The following is a 19,943-nucleotide window of genomic DNA, read 5'->3' on the forward strand; positions in this document are numbered from 1 at the left end:
GATAGAGGTTCAATGGCCAGAAACTTCCTAAGGATCAAAAAATATTTTAAAGAAATCGGAGAAATGATACAGACTGTTTCTGTCAGTCCTGCAGGAGTTGGTCTTAAGTGACTATGAATGTTGTATCTGTTCTTCACAGAAAGTTTTTTTTCTTTTTAGTGGAGCAGAGTATACCACTGCCAGCTCTTGAATGACACTGTTTTTCAAAGGCATTTGATAGAGGGTGGGGGTTTGGTTGGTTTGGGTTTTTTTTGTTGGGAGTGATGGTCATGGCGGTGGTTTGCTGCTTTTTTTTTTTTTTTAAGAGAACAAGGTTTGCATTTTGGCCCTTGGAACTTCCCTTTACAGGTACATTAGCTGTAATAGCTGGGACACCAGGGCTAATGTTGAGTTGAAGCAGGATTTCTCTGTAAGAGAAGTTATTCGTGTTTAAGGCTCAGGTCATAGTTTATTTTTCCAGTTCTCAAATAAAATTTTTTCATTATTTTTCTGAAAGTTATAATACAAATGGAAAGGGTATTACAAAAGTTAAGAAAACACAGGTCATAAACAAATACAGTAAGTTGTCTTTCATCTTAATAAAATTGCTGAACATGTTTTCTATATCTCCATCATAAACTTATATTTGCTGGTAATTTCGCTTGAAATAGCGAGCACCCGAAATGAAGATGGCACCACAGGATAAAATAGCCAGGACAACTGCAATGATTCCTGCTGTGTTGATCCCACAGGAGAGCGAGATGGTGGCCAGCTGAGCCCCAGCTAGTGATTTGGGTTCAGAGCATCTTGTTCCTTCAGAGTCTTCAATTTTATCCAGATTCTGCTTGTACCAGGTGATTAAGCCAATATTGGAGCAGGTGCAGTCCAGAGGGTTGTAACTTAAATTGATTCTGCAGTGGCCAGCTAGGGACGCTAGCTTTTCACGTGGTACAATACGGATCCTGTTGTGGGCACAATTGAGATAGATGCTCTTGAGGTTTGAAAATGCATCTGTGCTGAATGCAATAAGTTTGTTGTGGCTCAGATCAACATGCCGTAACTTCCTGAGGCTGTGAAATGCTTTGCCACCTACTGCTGTCAGTTCACAGGATGATAAAATTAGCACCTCTAAATTGGATAGCTGCTGGAACAGTTTGTCCTTTGGCATGATCCCCGACTCAAAGTTATTTTGACTAAGGTCCAAGAGCATGAGGTTTTCCAGGCCTTGAAAGAGATGCTGCATGCTAGTATTAATGTGGGAAGAGGAAAGATTCAGTACTTGCAAGAGATGCAAATTTCGGAAAGGACCCTGTGAAGCATTGATGTGAAGAGGAGTGGAAGCTAGGTCCAGCAGCTCCAGGTTAGGACTGTCCTTAATAAGCACATCTTGGAGGTGGAGCTTTGTGTTATAGCTCAGATTCAGGTACTGAAGACTGCTCAAACCGCTCAGTGCTTCATTACAGCAGTCAAAGCTTTCAATATGACTCTTACTTAAATCAAGATGTTGAAGCTTTGCCAGTTTCTGCAAACAGCCAGAGCCCAGCTGCAGGACCTGCAAGTTCCCCTTGATGTGGAGGTGGGTGAGGGAGGGGAAGGCGGCAGAGCTGATGTTGCAGAGATGCTCAAAGGAGTTCGCATTGAGAACTAACTCCACTAGTGAGCTCATGCCACTAATGCCAGGGGGCAACGCGCTGATGTGGGTTTGAGTTAGGTCCAGCTTTCGGAGCCTGGTCAAGCACTGAAACGTGTCAGCATTTAGGTTTCTGAAGTGCCGTAGCTGCAGATAGAGGTCCTTGACAGAGGTATTACAGAGGCCTTGTAAAACATTCGGACTTATGTAGGGCTCCTTTTCTACACCGTGAAATGTTCCCAGCCAAAGAATCTGAGCTGTGGAGTTCCGTATCCCTGTCAGGACCCCGGGGATGTCAGTGCAGCCCCCGAAGTCCAAACTGTAGAAATGAGACTGCAAAGCCCCAGGTTCAATGTATATAAAGTTATTGCCTTTAAAGATGAGAGTTATATTGCTGGTCTTCTGCAGAACATGGACATCTTCTGCTGTGACTGCTCTTATGTTGTTCATTTGAAAGTCAAGGTATTTGAGGTTTTGAGTGGGAAAGTTGGGAGGAAGCTGCAGTGAAGAGATGTGGTTGCTGCCCAAGATGAGGGTATCCAAGCTGTGCAGATTTGTCATTGGAATAAAGGATATACTGGTTATTCCTGTCTGTGTTAAGTCAAGCTGCTTCAGGGACCTTGGGCCAGCAAATGCTGTGTCAGACAGAAACAAGAGCAGGTTTCCCGTCAGCACAATTGTCTTCAGCTGCCTGTTGCTGTGAAAAGCACCGTCATACACCCAGTTGATCTGACACCTTCAGAAAGCAACAGAAACCAGCATCAGTGACCTGTCTCACAAAACTCTCCCAGTATATGTGATAACCCAAACTGCACTTCATATCTGTAAAAACTAATGATCAGTTGCCTTCACCAGGATAAAAGTGTCTGTCTTTTCCAGTACACTTGCCTGGTACTTGTAAGTTCACAGTTAAATACAGGATCCTGGTGAGAAGAAAAACCTGGCCTGAAATGATGGGTGTGAGGAGGCATTTGTGGAAGTCAGGGAGACATGAGGTTTTCAGTGTCTAGCTTAATAAAATGAAAATCTCTTTTTCTATAGAAAAAGTTGGGCATTTCCAAGGACAAAATCTGTCTTTCTTTAGGTTTTAGGAACAATATCTTTATAGAAAAGTGAATTAAAAAATTGCTCTAGTGACTTTGCTGTCACTACCGTCTTAGCAGCAGTAATATCTGGAAAATGCATATTTCACCCACTGTCTTGCAAATGATTATCATCAGAGAAGAAGCCTAGATACTGCCCAAGAGGATCAACCTCTGCTTAGCAAAACACTTCACCACCTGTCTGCAAGCACTACTGATGGTTTCCCTGTAAAGGCAGGGAGATGCTGCTGTGGTGTGATCCAGTAAGCCTCCGGCAGGGACAGGGGCTTTCACCAAGGCGATGTGCAGAAGGGAGGATGCTCCTTCCGTACCTTGTTAAGTCCAAGTAGAGGAGAGACTTCAACTCACAGAAGGTTGAATTCTGGAGGGAAGGGAGCATGTTGAAGCTGAAGTCGAGGATTTCTGTTGTGACAGGTAGTTTTTCAGGAACCTCTCTCAGTCCTAAACCTTCACAGCTATAGCTTTTATTTGCTGTAATCTGTGGAAAATACATAGTGAAACTGCAAGAAGTATGTACTGCAAATATAAATAGGAGGAAACTATGGCTCTTCAACAACAACAACAAAACCCAACCAAAAACCAACCAACAAACCAAAACCAAACAGAATTTTCAATTATTTAAAAAAGCAGCAGCCAGAACCCTAAGAAGCCTCAGTGCAGACTTGCAATGCACAGTCTTGGGGGTTTGTGGAGTGTGTTTTTTAAGCAAATGCCTTGAATCTCTCTTGTACTAATTTGAAGCGTGTCTCATCTGTAGTACTTATCAAGGTTAGCACGTATGAGGATTGTTTACTCTTCCAAATGAACTATTAATCCCGAAGAAAGAATCCCCACAAGGTAGTTTTAAATTCTGAATTTCCTGAGTCTTGTAACAAAGCTTATTCTAAAAGAAGTCTTAAAAAAACCTTGCAGAGAGGAGGTTAAAAAGAGTAGGTCTGGGAGTGTTTCTAGGAGGAACATGTCCAGATTAATTGGATCTGAACTGGAGTTACACACTGCAGTGAGAGGATGGCGGGAAGCCTTAGCTCAGATTAAATAAATATTATATCTGATATGCCGAGTCTTTACAATTTCTATGAAGGCTTTTCAGTTTAACTGAAAGTAAATTGATTTCTTATATAGAGAAGTCTACTCTGTGGATACCAGGGAAATTCATTAAATGTGCCTGACCTGCCTTTGCCTCGTGGTTGCATGACAGTCAGCCAGAGCCCGGGACCATGGCACACGGGGAAGTGCCGCCCCGAAATAGCCCGCTGTGCTGCTCCAGGTGGTGGCAATGCTCAGAGCATCGCACTTGTCCCAGCTGCCAAGCCGCAATGAGAAGCGTGGGCACAGCCAGCACAGTGTCAGCCTCCCCCTTGCCCAGCCCTGCTCCCAAAGGGCAAGGGGACAGCCTGTCCCGGATGGTCACGGTCCCAGCCTGGTCCCCGGGGCCACGTGGGAGCGGCAGCTTTGGCAATATCCTGCCAGGAAGCTCGGAGACGGCCTGCTTGCAGGGAGGTGAATGCACGTGTCGCACAGTTGGCCGATCTGACTGGTTTAGTTGGCTTCAAAGCTATTCTACTAGCCAGAGGAAAGCAAGCACAGGTGGCAGCGGGTTGTCGGGAGAGAAATGCACCGGAGGCTGGCGTCCACAATGAGCTGGGGACGGTGCACGTGTGCGCCCTGTGGGGCAGAAACGTGTGGCCCGCCGGGGCTTTGTTGAGGGGCATGTGCGTGGACCCTGCGGAACAGTGCATGGGGTTCAGGTCTTTCTGTTCACGTGGGACTGTGAGTATTTTAGACCAAACCATGTCTCTGCCTGTCTGTGGCTTAGGAGAGGCAGGTGGGCAGTGATGGCACTCGGTAGCCTCGCTGGAGTGGGAAGAAGAGCAGTATTTGTTGGAAGCCGCAAGCTGGGTACGGTGAACACTTTCTTCCTTTCCTTTAAGCACAAATCCGGCAACCGGCGTGTGCTGGGGAGTGCCACAGCCCCACGCTGCTGCAGGCAGTGCAGCCCGGTGGGCAGGGGCAGAGGGAGGCAGGCAGCGGCATGGTGGAGCCGGGAGGGAGAAGTGGAAAGGGACTGTTGCAGCAAAATGCCCTGCGTGGGTGGGAAGCGTGGCTCCTCCGCTGCCCTGCTCCCCGGGCTCCCAGCTGGAGCTCAGCGCCATGTGGACGGCACCGGGGGTGGCAGCAGCGGGGAGGGGTGAGCCAGTGCTGCCCACAGCTCAGCCCCCCGCGGGTGGGCACTCGGCACGACCCGGGGGACTGGAATCCAGCCCGTTACCTGCTGTGACAACGTGTGGCTGTAGCACGGGGACTCAGGTCCAGCCTAGAAGCACCAAAATAATACAGTGCCAGTAACTATAGAAATAGCAAAATACAGACTTAGAAAAGCTGATGCTTTCAGTACTGATAAGCAAAGAAGAACCCGCGGAGCTGGCTGCTGTGGCATGTGGTTTAGACAGATAAAAAAATATTTAGCTGTCACTATAAATGAGAACAATGCCTGTTTTACCATTGAAATAAAACAGTAAGTAAGCTCTCTCTATACACTTAGGGGCATGGAGCAGCTCTCACAGGGAGCCAAGGAGAAACCATCCCCTGGGGGATCCCGCTGTACAACTCTGGCTGCTCAGGGATTTGTACATTTAATTCAGTAAGGAATTTGCTAATGGCTCCAAATGTGCACTGCGTCGAGCTGGGTTTCCATGGTACTTCTTCCCTGAATCAAAATCCTTGCCTTTTTTTTCCTTGTCTCCCGAAAAGAAAAGAGAAAAAAGAAGAGAGAAGAAAAGGGAAAAAGAAAAGAGAGAAGAGAAAAGAGAAATCTTATGGGTCAGCCTTTTCTCCTGCCCCTGGAAAAACCCTCATGTATTACCGCACACCAAGCAAATGGCAAATAGAGACACCATCATCCCACCACTATGTACAAGATTCCTGTATGGAGAGTGCAGCACAAGAGGCAAAATCCTTTTATCTGTCTTCTGTCTAGCTCCGATATCTACTAAACACTGCTATGAAACTTTCTTGTCCTTCGAGCTCTCTGGGAGGTGAAGTGCAGTGCTGGTTTGACAGGGTCCCGAAGTCCCCAGCAGCGGTAGGAGAGAGTGTGGGGGTGCACACATGCGTGGGTGTGAGGAGGAGGAGGGACAGTGACTGACGTTGCTAAGCACATCTCAAGACACCTGCCTTACTTCTCTAATAACAGGCCTTCAGGTCCCCCTGAGAGAAACCCCTTGGGAGCTGAAAAGAGTCAGGTGTCAGCAGGCAAGTATTCACCAGAGACCATGCGCAGGTCCTGTGTCTCGAGAGGGACCGGCGGCTGTCACTCACCTCCATGCACATTGTCTCTGCAGTGCTGGACGCTTCACAACTAACACAGGTGAGTGCTGTGAAAATCAAAAGGTATAAATCACAGGCCATTACGGCGAGAGGTGGGCTGCTAAAATGGATGATCTTCTGCTATCTTCCCTTAATGAAAGCGAGACTGAGCAGCAAGGCTCAGACAAGCTGGGCGAGTCGGCTAGAAAGCAGGTCAGGAGGAAAAGAAATGCTTGCTGGACCTCTCAGGCTCAATGTGAGAAAAACAGTAGTTTCAAAGTGAAAGAGGAACTTCCCTGCTTTAAATAGTCAAATTACTGTGCACTGACACTTTTCTGTGGCAGAACAGATTTTTTAAAAACGGAAACTGAGGGAAATTGGTCTTGATGCTCATATAGAGTGAAAAGTCTCCGCTAAGTACAGGGTAGTTCAGCATGAAATAGGAGGTAGAGCAAGAAAAGGGCAGATGAGACTGCAGCGTCCCACCAAAAGGGAATTTAATGCAAGGGGAAGTTTGAGTTGAACAAAATTTGATACATCACTTACAAAAGTCACAAGAACTTATGAAACAACTGAAATATAGGCACAGACCCTGTGCCTATATTGCTGCAAAAAGGATTACAATGCTGAAACATGCTTCTCAATAGAAACAGTAAAGCTGAAAAGCAATAGTTCAGTCTGAAAATGAACTCTTTTCCTCTTGTATTTAGATTACAGGTAATGATCAGTTTTCTGGAGAGGGATAATATTTCTAACGATCTTTAAGATAGGCACGTATGTGTGCAGTAGCTGCAGGCAGGAAGGGGATCCAATGCCAGCAGGACAGGGTTGTCTGGTCCTCAGAGCCTGGGATGGGGCTGAGTGCTGGCTCTAGCCAGACATCTCAACCCGCCTTTTTTTGTCCTTTCTTAAATGGCTGAGTTATTACCTCAACAACTTTGTTTTCATCAGGCTTAAGTGGTACTCTTTCTTCAGCACCCAGTAGAGAAAGGCATGATGATAACATACTAGGCTCAGCAAATGTGCCCCGGCATGGTGGGGAGAGGCCAGGTGGGCTGAACCAGGGAGCTGATCCAGCCCCAGTGACTCGATCAGTGAAGCTTCAAGGAATCAAGATGCCATCTAGAGAGTATCAAGCTCGACACCCGTGAAGACGGAGATATATGGGCTTCTCTGGCACCAAGGGCATGCACGAAGTCAGCAGCTTCGGCTCTGCAATAGTGTATGAATGCCACGGCTGCACTGGTAGCTGGAGGTGATGTGTCTGTCGGGTTTTACCTGAGCTGTGCTGTGCTCATCCCTGCAGGCAGCTGGGGAGAGGGGAGCAGTCAACGTGGCAGGAGCAAAGCTTAAAATCCAGTACAGGGCTCAATCCCTTTTGCATCTTTGCCTAAACCTCTTGGGTGGGCTGTTGGGGCTGGTGGGCACAGAGAGGCCACGGCACCAGTGCCCTGCTGCTGTATTTGTCTGCTGCTAGGATGCTTCTGTACCAGTCTGATTTAGTTGGGTTTTTCCTCCTCCTTAATTTATAAAATACAGAAGCAAATAACTTACCTGAATGACAACCTGAAAAGCTCACTCCACATCTCACTAACAGCTCTTCCTCTTTCCCAGCCAGCTCTGCATTTGCTGGAAATCCTGCTCACTCTGCAGCTGGTAGCGAAAAGTTCAGAGGAATTTGTTTGGGATGTTTGCTCCTTGTTCATTTGCCATTTTCCATGCTAATGCTCAAAGGCTAAGGTTTGGCGTGTTCCTGTCGTCCTCACTGTGCTTTCCTGGCATGCAGCAGCTTGGACTCACGCTTGTACCCTGTGTCTTGTTTCTGGCAGGCTACGAGCCCTGGTGGCATGTATTCTTCCTCAAACCACCCATACCAGAAATCTCCAATTTAAGATGAATGGGTTGTTTTGTAAGAAGAGTCCTCTGAATCAGGAGGGGATATTAGCCAAAGCTAATCCTGCCTCTTCCTGTACTGCAGTGAAGCATATTCTTATGTGTCGTAGAATTTATGTGTGATGTAACGAGGTAGAAATAACTCCAGAGATTTTTTTGGGGGGTGGGTGGTGTTCTTTGAGGAAATGGGAAGCTTTATGATGCAAATAATGAATTCCAGGGCCTGCCTCAATTTCACAATATGAAGAAGTCATTATGAAATTGTATTGGGTGACTGAAGTTCCTCTTCTCATCCATGTGCACAAGCAATTGCTGAGCTTGGTAAAAATGACTAATGATTGGAGGTATCTGAATTATTCATTACGTGCACCTATCTCATTAATTTAGCTCTTTGTGCTTCTAAAGCAAAATGGGCAGGGGTAAGAATTTATGGCAGTAGCTAGCAGGAGAGTGTTTCAGTGCTGGCAGGGGGCTTTGCTATGTGCACCCGCTGTGGGCTTAGGCTCGGGCAGGCTGCAGCCCCTCTGCGACTGCAGGAACCAGGGCTGTTGCAGGCTGATTCAACTCCCACGCTTAACAGGGAGCACTTCTTTTCTGCATGCTGGTGTTTGCTGTTCCGAAGTGCTGGGTGGATCCTTCTCCATCATGGCATTCAGGGGGTCTGTCAGACCACAGGCATTGCTGGGAGAGTCCCCTGATGAGTATTTGTCTGCTGATAATTTTACTTCCTCTGTGCTTGGTTGAAACTCTGCCTGCTCTACTTTTCCTCATGGGAAATTTAAGAGCATGCAAACACCAGTGGTAATAATTGGCTTTAGTGCCACAGTGTGTGTCACTGAGCGCTTGTGAGGTGCTGAACGCTGCTGGGGGCCAAGCACGGTACTCCCCCCTGTGCTGCCCCTCCGGCCCCATACCACCCCACAAACAAGTCGCTCTGCCCTGCAATCAAAAAGTCCCCCGCAGAGGGCTGTACATCCCCCCCCAGGTTCTCCATTTTAAACTGATTTCTGAGCTAGGCAGGAGGAACGGCTCACGAGGCTCACCAAAACACGGTGACACCTCCACCGCGTGTACCCATGGGCGGTGGCCCTTCCCCCAGTTAAAACCCACCAGTGGTATGCTGTCAGTCCTAGTGGGGACCACGACGGTGAAGTGCTGGCGTGATCCTCAGCCCAGCCAAGAGGCATGGATGTGGGCATCACGTGGGCTGTTGGCATGATGCTGAAATCACGGGATGCCAGTTCCCACTCCTACTGCAGAAAAGTGGGTCCTGGGACCCTGGGTCCTACAGGAGCCTCTCCACCCAGGCAGGAAGATGGCCGGTCGGGTCGAGGGGAAATCCTGTCTGGTGTCAAATCCGCCCAGCTGGCCCCATGCCAGGCCTGCCCCCCCGTCGGGAAAGGCTCCCAGCCAGAGCACTGAGCACAGCACCTCCAAAGAGCCTGGCTCCCGAGGGGTGCTGCAGGTGGGATGAACCTGGGAAATTGCTCCTCTTCCAGGGCTGCCTTGCAAAAAATGTGTAATGACTGTAGGAGTAAGTGGGAATCAATCTAAGATGTTAAAAAAAAAAAAGAAAAAAATGTACCATGAGTTGTGTATATATATTAAATGACTTCAGGACCCTCAGAATTCCTATGAGGTGTTAATTCTCTCTTATTTAAGAGGTGAATTATGTCAATCTCTGGGTCTTCCATAGCTCTGAAGAAGAAGGGATTGGCAACCCAACACAGCAGGGCTTTCAAAATACCTGTTTATACAGGATCAAAGGATTAAAATAATTTTCAGTCACTTCCTTCAAGTATGAATTACAAGATTTTCCTTGCTTGTTGTTTTGTTTGCTACCACAAACACGGGATAGGAATCCAAATGGTTGCTTTAAATTCTGGATGTTGAGAACCTGGACCAGGCTCTACCTTGAGGCAGTGGGATTTGGGCTGTGCCCGTTCCCCCACTGTGGCTGCACGGTGCCCTGCCAGGAGACGCAGCAGCTGCCCAGGGACCACCTGCCCTGACCTGCCACAAACCCACGTTTTCCAGCAGGAAAGCCTGCGTGGGCTCTGCTGGTGGTGCAGCAGGTGCTGCAGGCTCAGGCTGCGCTCCGAGGAAAAGCGTAAAACAAGGTGGTGCAGCAGGAGCATAAATCACCTGCAGGGAGAAAAGGCTGCCATCAAAAATGTCAGACTTTACAAGACTTTATGTGAAACCACTCTGCTTCGTGCTGCTCCAATTGATCTTTCTGAAACCCTAAACGAGGGCAGGAGACAGCAGCCAAATGTGCTCTCCAGCCCACACTCTCCATGCATGTGAACCGTGTCCCTTCACCTGCCTTCAGGGGTGATGGGAACACAAGGCGGACGAGCTGCAGGACTGTGCCCCTGATGCACTCCCCAGCTGGGCACCGGCCTGTCCAGTGTGCATTTTGGGCAGCCAGGAGCCAGGCTGCTGCATCCTCCCACCCCAGGGATTCTTCAACAGCTTTGCCACTGCTCCTTGGTGGAGGACCAAACCACCAGCTTCTGTCCTCTGTCACTGATGTTTAAGGTTAATGCTGAAAGCACCCCACAGCTTCAATCCGAAATTTCCATGACTGGTGCAAACCACCTGCACAGGTAGTGACCTAGATGCCCCTTGAAAAAGAGAGAGGGTGTGACCAGGGACATGACATGAGCACTGTATATAGAAATATCCCAGATAGATAAAGTGAGCGCTCCTTTGGCCACCTCTCCATGGATGTCATGTTCTCATGTGGATTTTATTTGATGCAGCTTTCAAAAGGATTGATGGCCAGGGCGCTCAGTCAGGGTGCTGCTGCTGCACCAGGTCCTGGAACCCCTGGCTTTGGGGGGGCATCGGTGTTATTTTTTTTAGTAGGCAGGATGAACAAACTTTCGGCTGATGATCGCAGCTTTCTAGAGGCCAGGGGGATGCTGGGCTTCCTGGCCCCTGTGCCTGCATCCTGTGCCCTGCCTGCCGGCCAGGAAGCTGGGTTGGCCACGGCTGGGACATGTGTGAAGTCCTACCACATACAAACTGAAAATAGTCAGGACAAAGGAGCTATGAGGGAAGGAAACTGCTGGTGGGAATTAGCAACTGATTAATTACTGACATATTCTATGTCCACGTTTCATCTGCGAAGGGGGGACGTCTCCTATACTCTCCCTGCAGATACTGTTTCTGTATAACTGCTGTTGTTGTGTTATCCTCTACTAGCTTGTGATTTTTTCAAAAATTCAGAAGGTGTTTTGAGGATTTCAGTGCTGGAGCCCCCTGCTACTCTGTGAAATAACTGTAAGACTTTTTCCTATCTCAGAAGGGCAGCCTCTGTTCCCTGCTAAGCTAGAAAAATACCCACTATTCTTGCTCCCCATGGGTTGTATCAGTACCACAAAGCCAAGATAAAATGCAGATTACAATGATTAGTAACAAGCTGTTCTTCCTCTCTCTGAACATTACAGAATCTGACAAACTGGGCTGTGCAAGTCTTGCACACTAGATTTTTAGCCTGATGAGAGAGAAATCTGGTTGCATCTGTGAGTCTGACATGAGTAGCAAGCAAAAAACTCAGAATTAAAACCGTTTCAAGCTTCCCCTTTCCTTAGCTGGTCTCTGTCCGGTGTAGCTTGCCATGGCTTTGGGGAAAAGGAGGTTCCCAGCCCTTGCACGGAGAGGGTGGACTGATCCCTGAGAGTTGCATTTTTGTTGGATTTGGTTTGCTTCAGCTGGCTGCAGATACTAACCTTGCAATAGGAGGAAACCAGGCAGAGATAAGGAAAAAGAGCCAAACTAAGGGAGCCAGTGTGTGTTCAGGCTATTTAAAGAATTTTTGGCACAGAGGATTTGAAATGACAAAAGAGTGTCTTAAAAGGAAGTCCTGTTGCTAACTGACATTAATTGCCATGTATAGAGCTCCAGGAAGAGAGGAGAGAAACATTCCCCCCCCTTTCAAGTAAGAAATGCTGGTGAGGAGCACCCATGACCCAGGTGCCATAGCTGCATCCAAAGTGGGTTGGAAGTGTCCCAAGCCACATCCCAGCTAAGAGAGGGTTTCTGTGGCCCTTTGGTGGGGGGTGGCCACCGGTGACAGTGTGTGGGCAGGTGAGAGCTGCCTCTCCTCCTCCGCCTGGGGCTTCTGAGAGTGCTGAAATGCAGCAGCAGGCTGCATCTCTGGTCAGGGTGGGTGAGAAACCCCAAACCACCACGGTGAGGAAAAAAAAATGTAGGTCTTGCTCAGCCAGATGGCTCGGGAACCTAAAATGATGTCTCTGCACAGTTTTGAGTGCTTGAATTCACTTCTCAAGTTTATTTCCTCTTTCTCCCCCATTCATATTAACAAATTCTTATCTGCTCATTTTGCACTGATGGTCTTTGCCTGATGAGCATCCATGCAGCTGCCAGCTAATATCTTACGCTGGTTATGACTGTGTGTGAGGTAACAAGGTAAAACGGATGCTACTCCAGCCAGGAATATGTCAATGCCCTAAATATATTTTGCCAAGGGTAACATTTGTTTCTTTGTCCTCACCATGCTTCAGAGACGTGGCTCTGAAGTCCATATCCTTGCAGCAATCTTGCCTTTCTTGCCAAGCATGAATCCTTGACCAAGCTAGTTTGCTGATGGGAGAACAAACAAACCCCACCGCTAAAATTCAGGATTTCATTCTCAGTGTGTCTGCTTGGAGCCAAGGCTGCGGTTGGGTGCTGCTAATGAGCTGTTTCTATCAGATGGTTTTGAAAGGGGAAGTTCTTACCACTCAGCCAAACTAACAATGTGGCAATAAGGCGAGTAGTCGCGTGTGTGCAGAGCAATCCCATAGCAGTCCTCGCTGGAGCCATGCCTCCTCCACCCACTGGCCTTGGCAGATATCAATGACCTGGAGCCACAGCTTGCTTCTTCCATCAGAAACTTGCTCCAGAAATTCCACCTGCTCTAACATCTGCTTTCATGTGGGTTTTTATTATATCTACCAATTACCTAGTCACCATTTGCAAAGGTATGTGCAAGGAGAATTTGCCAAATGTTTAGACTTGATGAGTTTGTCAGATCCAGGTCAGAGACAGGCTGGTTGACTCTTCAGCCCTCTAAAAGATCGCTGGACAAATGTCCTGCAGTATTGCCACGGGTAACTGTCTGCGGGTTGGTGATTAGTCTTTTGAAAGTGTTTCACTCGGCAACTCAGTCTTTGGCAAGGTTTCATTGCCATCAGAGAAAGCACATCAGAGCTTCACACTGTGGCTTGGCTTGGTGTTAATTCTGTGCATATTGCCACCCCTCCAGAATATCATTTGCTTTCATAATAAAGCCATAAGCAAGCAATAGCCTTGTCTTCCTTTTTGCAATAGCTTTAAAAAAAGCAGTGAAATGCTCAAAAGACCATACCCCAGCGGTCTGTGCTCTCCTGGGGTGGCTGGGAGCAGCTGAACAACCACCCCACTATTTGGCCCATAGCAGGGAAGGCCTGGCATGGCTAATCTCCCTAGCCCAAGAGGAAGGGAGCCAGCAATGGGTCATGCAGCTCGTTCCCGTGGCTGGGGTCCATCCTCCTGCAGGTGATGACGACGAAGTCTCTCTGGGGTGGTGCTGGCTGATAGTCAGGCTTCCTCTGGCACGGGGGCCCATTGCCTAATCACACTCTTGCCGTCAATTATAGGCTTCTTCCTCTTGGTGTAGCTATATTTCCCTTGCTCTAATTTAACTCGTTGCTTGTTTTGCTGTTGACTGTTCAGGACAACTGACCCTTTCCTCTGCCTGACATCCTCCGCAGCATCCGCAGGCTGTTGGTGCTGCAGCCCCCGTGCCCTCCGCTGCGTTGCTTCGCTGCCCATTTGGCTCTGGCAGCTGTTGGTCGGGGTCGTCATCTCCAGCTCGTGGAGACAAAACCGTGTTTAAAGAAGTGTTCCCAGCAGGTGCGTGAATTGTAGTTTGTCACGCTGCCGTGCCAATCCGAGCTGTGCTACCTGGGGGCAGAGACATGCGTCTCTGTCAGCTGCGGCACACCACGGGACGTCTATTTTCCTTAAATCACAGAAGAGTGGGTCTTAAAGAAACGCAAGCGGCTGGGCACTGGCCCTACATTTTAATAAACAAAGAGGCACTTCCTGAAGTTGTGCTAGTGTGACAGAAATAGCAGTGTCTTTCAATATGCTGCTGTTTGTGAGTGGTAAGCCTGCCCTGGCCAGGGTTTGCCTCGCCTGATTAAATGACACTGGCTAGAAGGGCCAGTAGTACTGTATAAATGGTCTTTTTTTACATGAGTGGAAATAACTCTTTGGAGGAAGGTGGTGGGGTGAACAATGGCAGAAAGTGAAATTCTTGTGATCCAGAGGAGATTTCCAAAGTTCACCTCCCATATTATCCTTTTATTTTGTTATACCACTTCTCTCTTCTGGTTTTCAGCTGCCTAAGCAGCACAAAAAGCCACATATGGTTTGCTACTGGGCCAAATCCTGTGTTATCTGGTGTGGAGGAGTCATGCCCGGCATTTTGGAGCAAACAAGGGCTCAGAGAGATTCTTGCCCAGAGAGAAAAGTCCAGAGGGGAGGGGAAGGAGCTGGAGTTTGTAGTGGATTTAGTGGGTTACCCACTGCCAGAGGAAAACCTGGCCAGTTACTCTGGGGAGCCTTCCTTTAACCATGACTGTGTCTAGATTTTCATTCAACAGGACTCTCCATAGCCTTTCTTTCCTAGGTCCCATTTCTAGACTGCCGTCAGCCCGGACCTCATCACGGCCAGCGGTATGGGTTCTCTGCAGTGCACGCTGCTGTGCCTTTGTGCTGGCATCTCCTGGCAGTGAGCTCCAGCTCTTGTGCCCATGTGGTGAGTGGGCACTGTTTGCTAAGGCACTCTGGGATATCCTGAGCATGGCAAGGCAATGCAGAGCTCCCCTGAAGTCCAAGGGGTAATTAATCTTCTCAGCATTATTTATGTGTTTGAGCACCTTACAGGTGAGTGCAGTTTCACCCGAGGAGATTGTTGCATCCGTGTTCAGTGATCTACGCTGGTGGCTTGTTGATGTCTTATGCAGTTGATGGGATGTTTGTCAGACCTCTTAAGCCTGAAAGATTTTTTATTTTCTTAGATGATGGTAAGTGGTTGTAACAGTGCAAAACCAAAAGGACATATTCCTGATGCTGAAATCCACTTCTTGTCTCCCCTGTCCCCCAGGACATGGATTAAATAGACTTGAAAGATAACCTCTGTTATGAAAGGGTAAAACTCAGAGTCTGGATAAACAGGAGAATAAATCCAACAGTACATTAGGAAAGAGGGAGTAATTATTATTTTAAAACGTAATCTCCTTGATTTAATGCTGTGTACTTGCTTCATATTCATGATTGAAAGGGTTGCTTATCTAAACTGGAAACTTTTTCAAAGACAGGAATGTGTTTGAGCTCTGCAGTACAGATGTTCCCTCTGATTTACGATTACACACTCAGGGGTACAGACACTCCTGGAACAAGCTGCAAAACAAGAAGGGGAAACTAGATGACAGAGACAAGAAAGAAATGCTGAGCAAGGTGCAGATGCAGCTGTAAATTAACCGATGGAGGTAGGGAGTGATGGAGGGAGAAGGAGTCTGTTTGGAAGATGTTCTGAAGTGGAGCTCTGTGTGGCAGAGCTTCAAGCCACCACACAGCCCCAGACCTTCCCATGAGCTCTGAGCATGATCATACAGTAACCATGCAAATATTACAGTTATAGGTCAGAAGTCAGTTAAAATATACCATTTCTGTTGGCTTTGCACAAAGACATTTTTCATTTTTTTCAAACCTGCAGCTCGGAGTGAAACTCAGTGAGGGATGGGACTAGCAAAACCCCTGCAGATGGGAACCAAAGCCACTGCTGGCACACAGAGCCAAGGAGCAAGTTGCCAACATTTTCCTACAGCTTTTCTCCCGGTTCGTCGTTTGCCCCCACTTCTGCAGCGGAGTTCCACGAGATGGAGCTATTCTAACATGGCTTTGACAGCAGCCCCCTGAGAACGGTATGCTACCGCATGTTTTATTTTATTTCCATGACTGTATTTCTGAAGTGGGTAGGCTTTTATGAAAAATCATCATCCAAAAAAACCCCAACAGAAACCGCTGGACCTCGATGCACATTTTGCCAGGCTGCATCATCAAAAGGCTCCTTGCAAAAATTGCTCCTGGGGGTGCATCCAGCCTCACCTCTCCAAGAGGGCTTATTTTGCCATGGCTAAGGAAACCTCCAATGCCCCGTGTCCCTGGGGGCCACCCTGCATGTGCCCGGGGAGGTGGCCCTTCAACGCCCACCGGCCCTTGCCCACAGCCCTGGTCTGCACACCTCAGCCCACTGGCGCAGCTGCCTGCCTTTGCTGAGCTGGGATGACCTCCTCGTGCAGCATTTCTGCCCTTTTTAATCTAGTTTTGTCTGTTTCCACACACTGCCTGCTCCCTGCTGCAGCACCCACTCGTTCCCTCTCCACTTCGCCCCCATCAGCCCCATTTCCCATTGAGTCACACTGCAGACAAAAAATTGTGCAAATGCTGTTGTTCCGTGAGGTATGTCTGCAAAATCCATGGCATGACATGGCCTTTGACCAGATCATGCCCACGGAGCCAGGTCCTCCCGTCCCTGTCGGTCGGGCATGCTTTCCCACTAAAGTCCCTACAAACAGCAGCAGCTCAGGGACAGGCTTTTACCTGGGGAGTTTCTACAGGAGTTGTCAAAATTAGGGCCAGGTTTATATGCAATATTTGTAATGCTTGAAAAGAGGGTATCCTGAAAACCTCTTGCTTGCTGCTTGGATTTTGAGCCGTTGAGGGCTGTGCTAGCACTGTCACGAGAAGCTGGTGCTCCCTGTTTGCACACTGGACATAAGCAGTATCTCCATGATGAGGCATCGCTGGCAACATGTGCCTGCCCCTGAGCCCGTGGCCATGCATGGAGCCGGTGGGCAGAGGTTTCCCTCCCGAGCAAGTGCCCAGTGCTGGGAGCTGGTTCGTCCCTGTGCCTGCCACAGCAGAGAGCCGGCTGCCACTTCTCAGCTAGACAGAGTCTGAAATCCTCGCTGCTGTGGGACCTAGCTAAGTCGAAACCACAGCAAGATAAATAAGGGTCAGCTATATGGGGCAGGGGGCTGCCCTTGCCAGATCTGGTAACACTGCACCTGTCCAAATTCCCGTGTGAAATCTTAATTTGCAAAGACTGGAGCATAAATGTGTTTGGCGGTTTTTTTTCTGGTTTTTGTGGTTTTTTTTTCCAGTGTGCCTTAATATCTCTCCTTCCCTGCCCCTAAGCCCACACTTTACAGTGGAGGGAGCTTTGGAGGAAATATAAAAACCTCTTGTGAGCTCCCAAGCAGAGGGTTGTCCTCTTTGCAGGCACCCTTGGGGAAGACTGAAACCTCTGACACGCTGTTGGCACACAGGTACTTAGCAAGCACTGTCTGTCTCTTGCTTTTCGAGACCACGACAGAGACAGCATCAGCATAACTTCAGTTTCTTTAATCCGACAACCATTCTCCAGCACCTGAGGGGTGCAGCCGGGAGGCCCCAAGGAGTAGGCAGCCATCAGCTGGCTCTGCTGCTGAGAAGCGCCTTGCTGTGGTTCCTCTGGCTGAAGTTTGCTCATCTTTCTTCCCCTCTCCAGCCTACCAGCATGACCTTCTTTGAAGTGATTCTGCTTGGGCCAATCTGTTGCCACTACCCCACTCATCCTCTGATGGAGTCATTAAAATCCTCTATTATGGCTTATTTAAGCATAGCTTTAAAGGCCTAATTTTCATAAAAATGTGTCTCTATTTGTGCATGCCTTGCATGTAGCTACCGCACACCTCGTGTGTGTACAGTTGACATGCTGGCCTATCTGGCTCAGGTTTGCACAAGCGAGTGGCTGTGTGGGTGCGTAGACTTGCCATGTGCACGTCCAAATACAAATGGGCATTTGAAATCGGCCAAGAAAAAATGCAATATGTGATTGCCTGTGGGTGTTCAGGGGTGTAATTCTTGGGGGTGGCAAAGTGTCCATAGGTCCTTATGGATTTCACTGCTGTGCAAATTCCCCAAGACCAATTCGTCCAGGTCCCAAAGATCCTGACTTATTCTGCCTCTGGGAGGGCCACCCAGATAGAGGGAGGGAGGGATGGAGCAGGCTGATTGCAGCGCGTGGGAGCACGGCACAGGCAGTGCTGGTTCCAGGAGGAAGGGATGAGTGAAAAATTGATGAGCCAAAGTAGATTATTCCCCTTGCATGCAGGTCCCTGCTTTGGGCAGGCAGCCAAGCTGGAGCACAGCAGAGAGGGAGCATCTCTCTTGCCAGCTCCCCTGCAAGCCCACCACCCAGAGCCCAGCAGAGCTGAAAACACCCGGAGAGGGGTGCCTGCTCATGGCCATAAACGGTACAAAGAGCAATAAATGGTTCTCCTCTATGTTTCTTCTCCAGAAAGAAGATAAACTCTTGCTAAACATCGGTGCCATAGATATTTATTGCTTTTATGTAGAAGAAAAAAGTAGTAAAAGGATTTAATAAACCACAGTATAAATATTACTGTTTGAAAGATCTGGTCTAGGAATTACTTGGACCTCCATGAGTTTCACATGGCAGGGGTGTGGGCGATTTAGGCTAGCGATTATTCAAGACATGGTGTGTGATTGGACTTTTAGGATTTGAAAGGATTACACTTGCTTGTGAAGTGGGTGTTTAATTTCTCTTCAGTTTTAAGTCATTCTTTGTAAATGGTAAAACTACAAATTATCACACCCTTGGTCCATAGCATAGGACAAACTTTGCTAATTTTCTTCCACCTCAACTCAGATTGACTGCTTTTCTCCAGTGCTACTAATGCCACAAAAATATGACTTTTCTTTTTTAAGTAGTTCACACTGGTGTGTGCACACACACACGCGCGGGCAGGCATGTGTTTCGTAACAGGTTTTTGTGCCTGTGACTCAGAGCTGAACTATTAAACCATAACACATGGCTGACATCTGGAATTCACTCAGACGTTTTTGTCATTTGAATATGGGTAGCCACGGTTTGCTACTCTCCTTTCCTCCAAAATGTAACTTTCTTTATTCTCACCTCATAAAAACAGAGGCAGAAGACTTTACTGAGCCTGTTGGTGTCACTTAATCAATATATAAAAAATATTTTGTCCGAGCCTGCTTAAAAAGCACATGTGTTCAGAGAGCTTGGCAGACAGATCTTCTAAAGAAAAGTCTCTACTTCATCTTTATATTTAAAATGATTGCTTACCATGAGAATAATCAGAAAATTGCTTATTTTTGCTCAGCAAGAGTCTGTGCTTGCTTAGAGCACAAGCAGTCACCTGCTAGCTAGCAAATTGGGGTAAGAATTGCAGATGGATTGCCTTGGTGTTTGAATCTAATTAGTCACATTAATTCCTTCAAATGAATGTCTCTCATTCATCTGGTTTTGGAGCAAGATTAAAATATGCTGGTGCTTGCTATAATGTGGAACAGTTTGTCTTACCTGTCTCTCACAGGGTGCTGTGTGCTATTCCCAGGGCTGTTTGCTGTGGGCTGGTATGGTCCTGTGGGGATTAAGATTTTGCATTCTCCTTGAAAATATTGTGGGGATGCCAGAGTGTTGTAATTAAGGATGTGTTGAATCTCACACTGATAACAAGGATTTAATGAAAACTGCCATCTATCTGCTGCTGTGATGAGTCTCAAGTGAAAGGGGTGATTTGGGGGAATTGGTTCTGGCTCTAGCACCGAAAAGCATCTAAGCATGTTTTTCAATCCAGCCCTATATGCACATCTTTAACTTTGGGGACTGTCTGGTTTTCCATTGACTTTGAGAAAGATGTGTCCCTGCTTCAGTGCCACTTCAGGGAGAAAGGAGGAGGTGCTGTTTGACGCCTATACTGACCTCCCTCTCTTTGAGAGTAAGTATAGTATGTCTTCAGGGCACCTTCTTTGCCTGGTGAGGGGCTGCAAAAGAGGGGTGACTTTGCCACTTGGTTAAACAAGGTGATCACGAAGGTTTCTGAGAGATGGGCATATGAAGGTTTGTTGCAGAGGCTTTCCAGGCTTTGGCTATCAGAGTA

The 19,943-nt window shown here is 47.8% G+C and overlaps 1 protein-coding gene and 1 long non-coding RNA gene across 2 annotated transcripts; one reads left to right on the forward strand and one right to left on the reverse strand.

Moving 5' to 3' along the window:
• Positions 1-293: 293 nt before the first annotated feature.
• CD180 (CD180 molecule) lies at positions 294-6,233 on the reverse strand. The gene is made up of 3 exons (XM_075020750.1): positions 6,031-6,233; positions 3,024-3,190; positions 294-2,345 (listed from the first exon to the last, which is right to left on the reverse strand). The coding sequence occupies exons 1-3, from the start codon at positions 6,118-6,120 to the stop codon at positions 620-622; spliced, it is 1,983 nt and encodes a 660-aa protein (XP_074876851.1). The 5' UTR covers positions 6,121-6,233; the 3' UTR covers positions 294-619.
• On the forward strand, positions 5,909-14,896 carry LOC142027095 (uncharacterized). The gene is made up of 3 exons (XR_012649007.1): positions 5,909-6,079; positions 13,636-13,815; positions 14,597-14,896. It is a non-coding gene; the product is annotated as an uncharacterized LOC142027095 (long non-coding RNA).
• Positions 14,897-19,943: the final 5,047 nt, after the last annotated feature.

The sequence above is a fragment of the Buteo buteo genome, chromosome Z, assembly GCF_964188355.1.
Source record: "Buteo buteo chromosome Z, bButBut1.hap1.1, whole genome shotgun sequence".
NCBI classification, from domain to species: Eukaryota; Metazoa; Chordata; class Aves; order Accipitriformes; family Accipitridae; genus Buteo; species Buteo buteo.

Bases quoted from the DNA above. Each gene is read 5' to 3' on its own strand.
- CD180 (XM_075020750.1), bottom strand. From the start codon at position 6,120: ATGGCCTGTGATTTATACCTTTTGATTTTCACAGCACTCACCTGTGTT. The intron at 3,191-6,030 runs GTGAGTGACAGC...TATTTTCCACAG, and splicing joins CAGAGACAATGTGCATGGAG to ATTACAGCAAATAAAAGCTA. The intron at 2,346-3,023 runs GTACGGAAGGAG...TGCTTTCTGAAG, and splicing joins CTCTACTTGGACTTAACAAG to GTGTCAGATCAACTGGGTGT.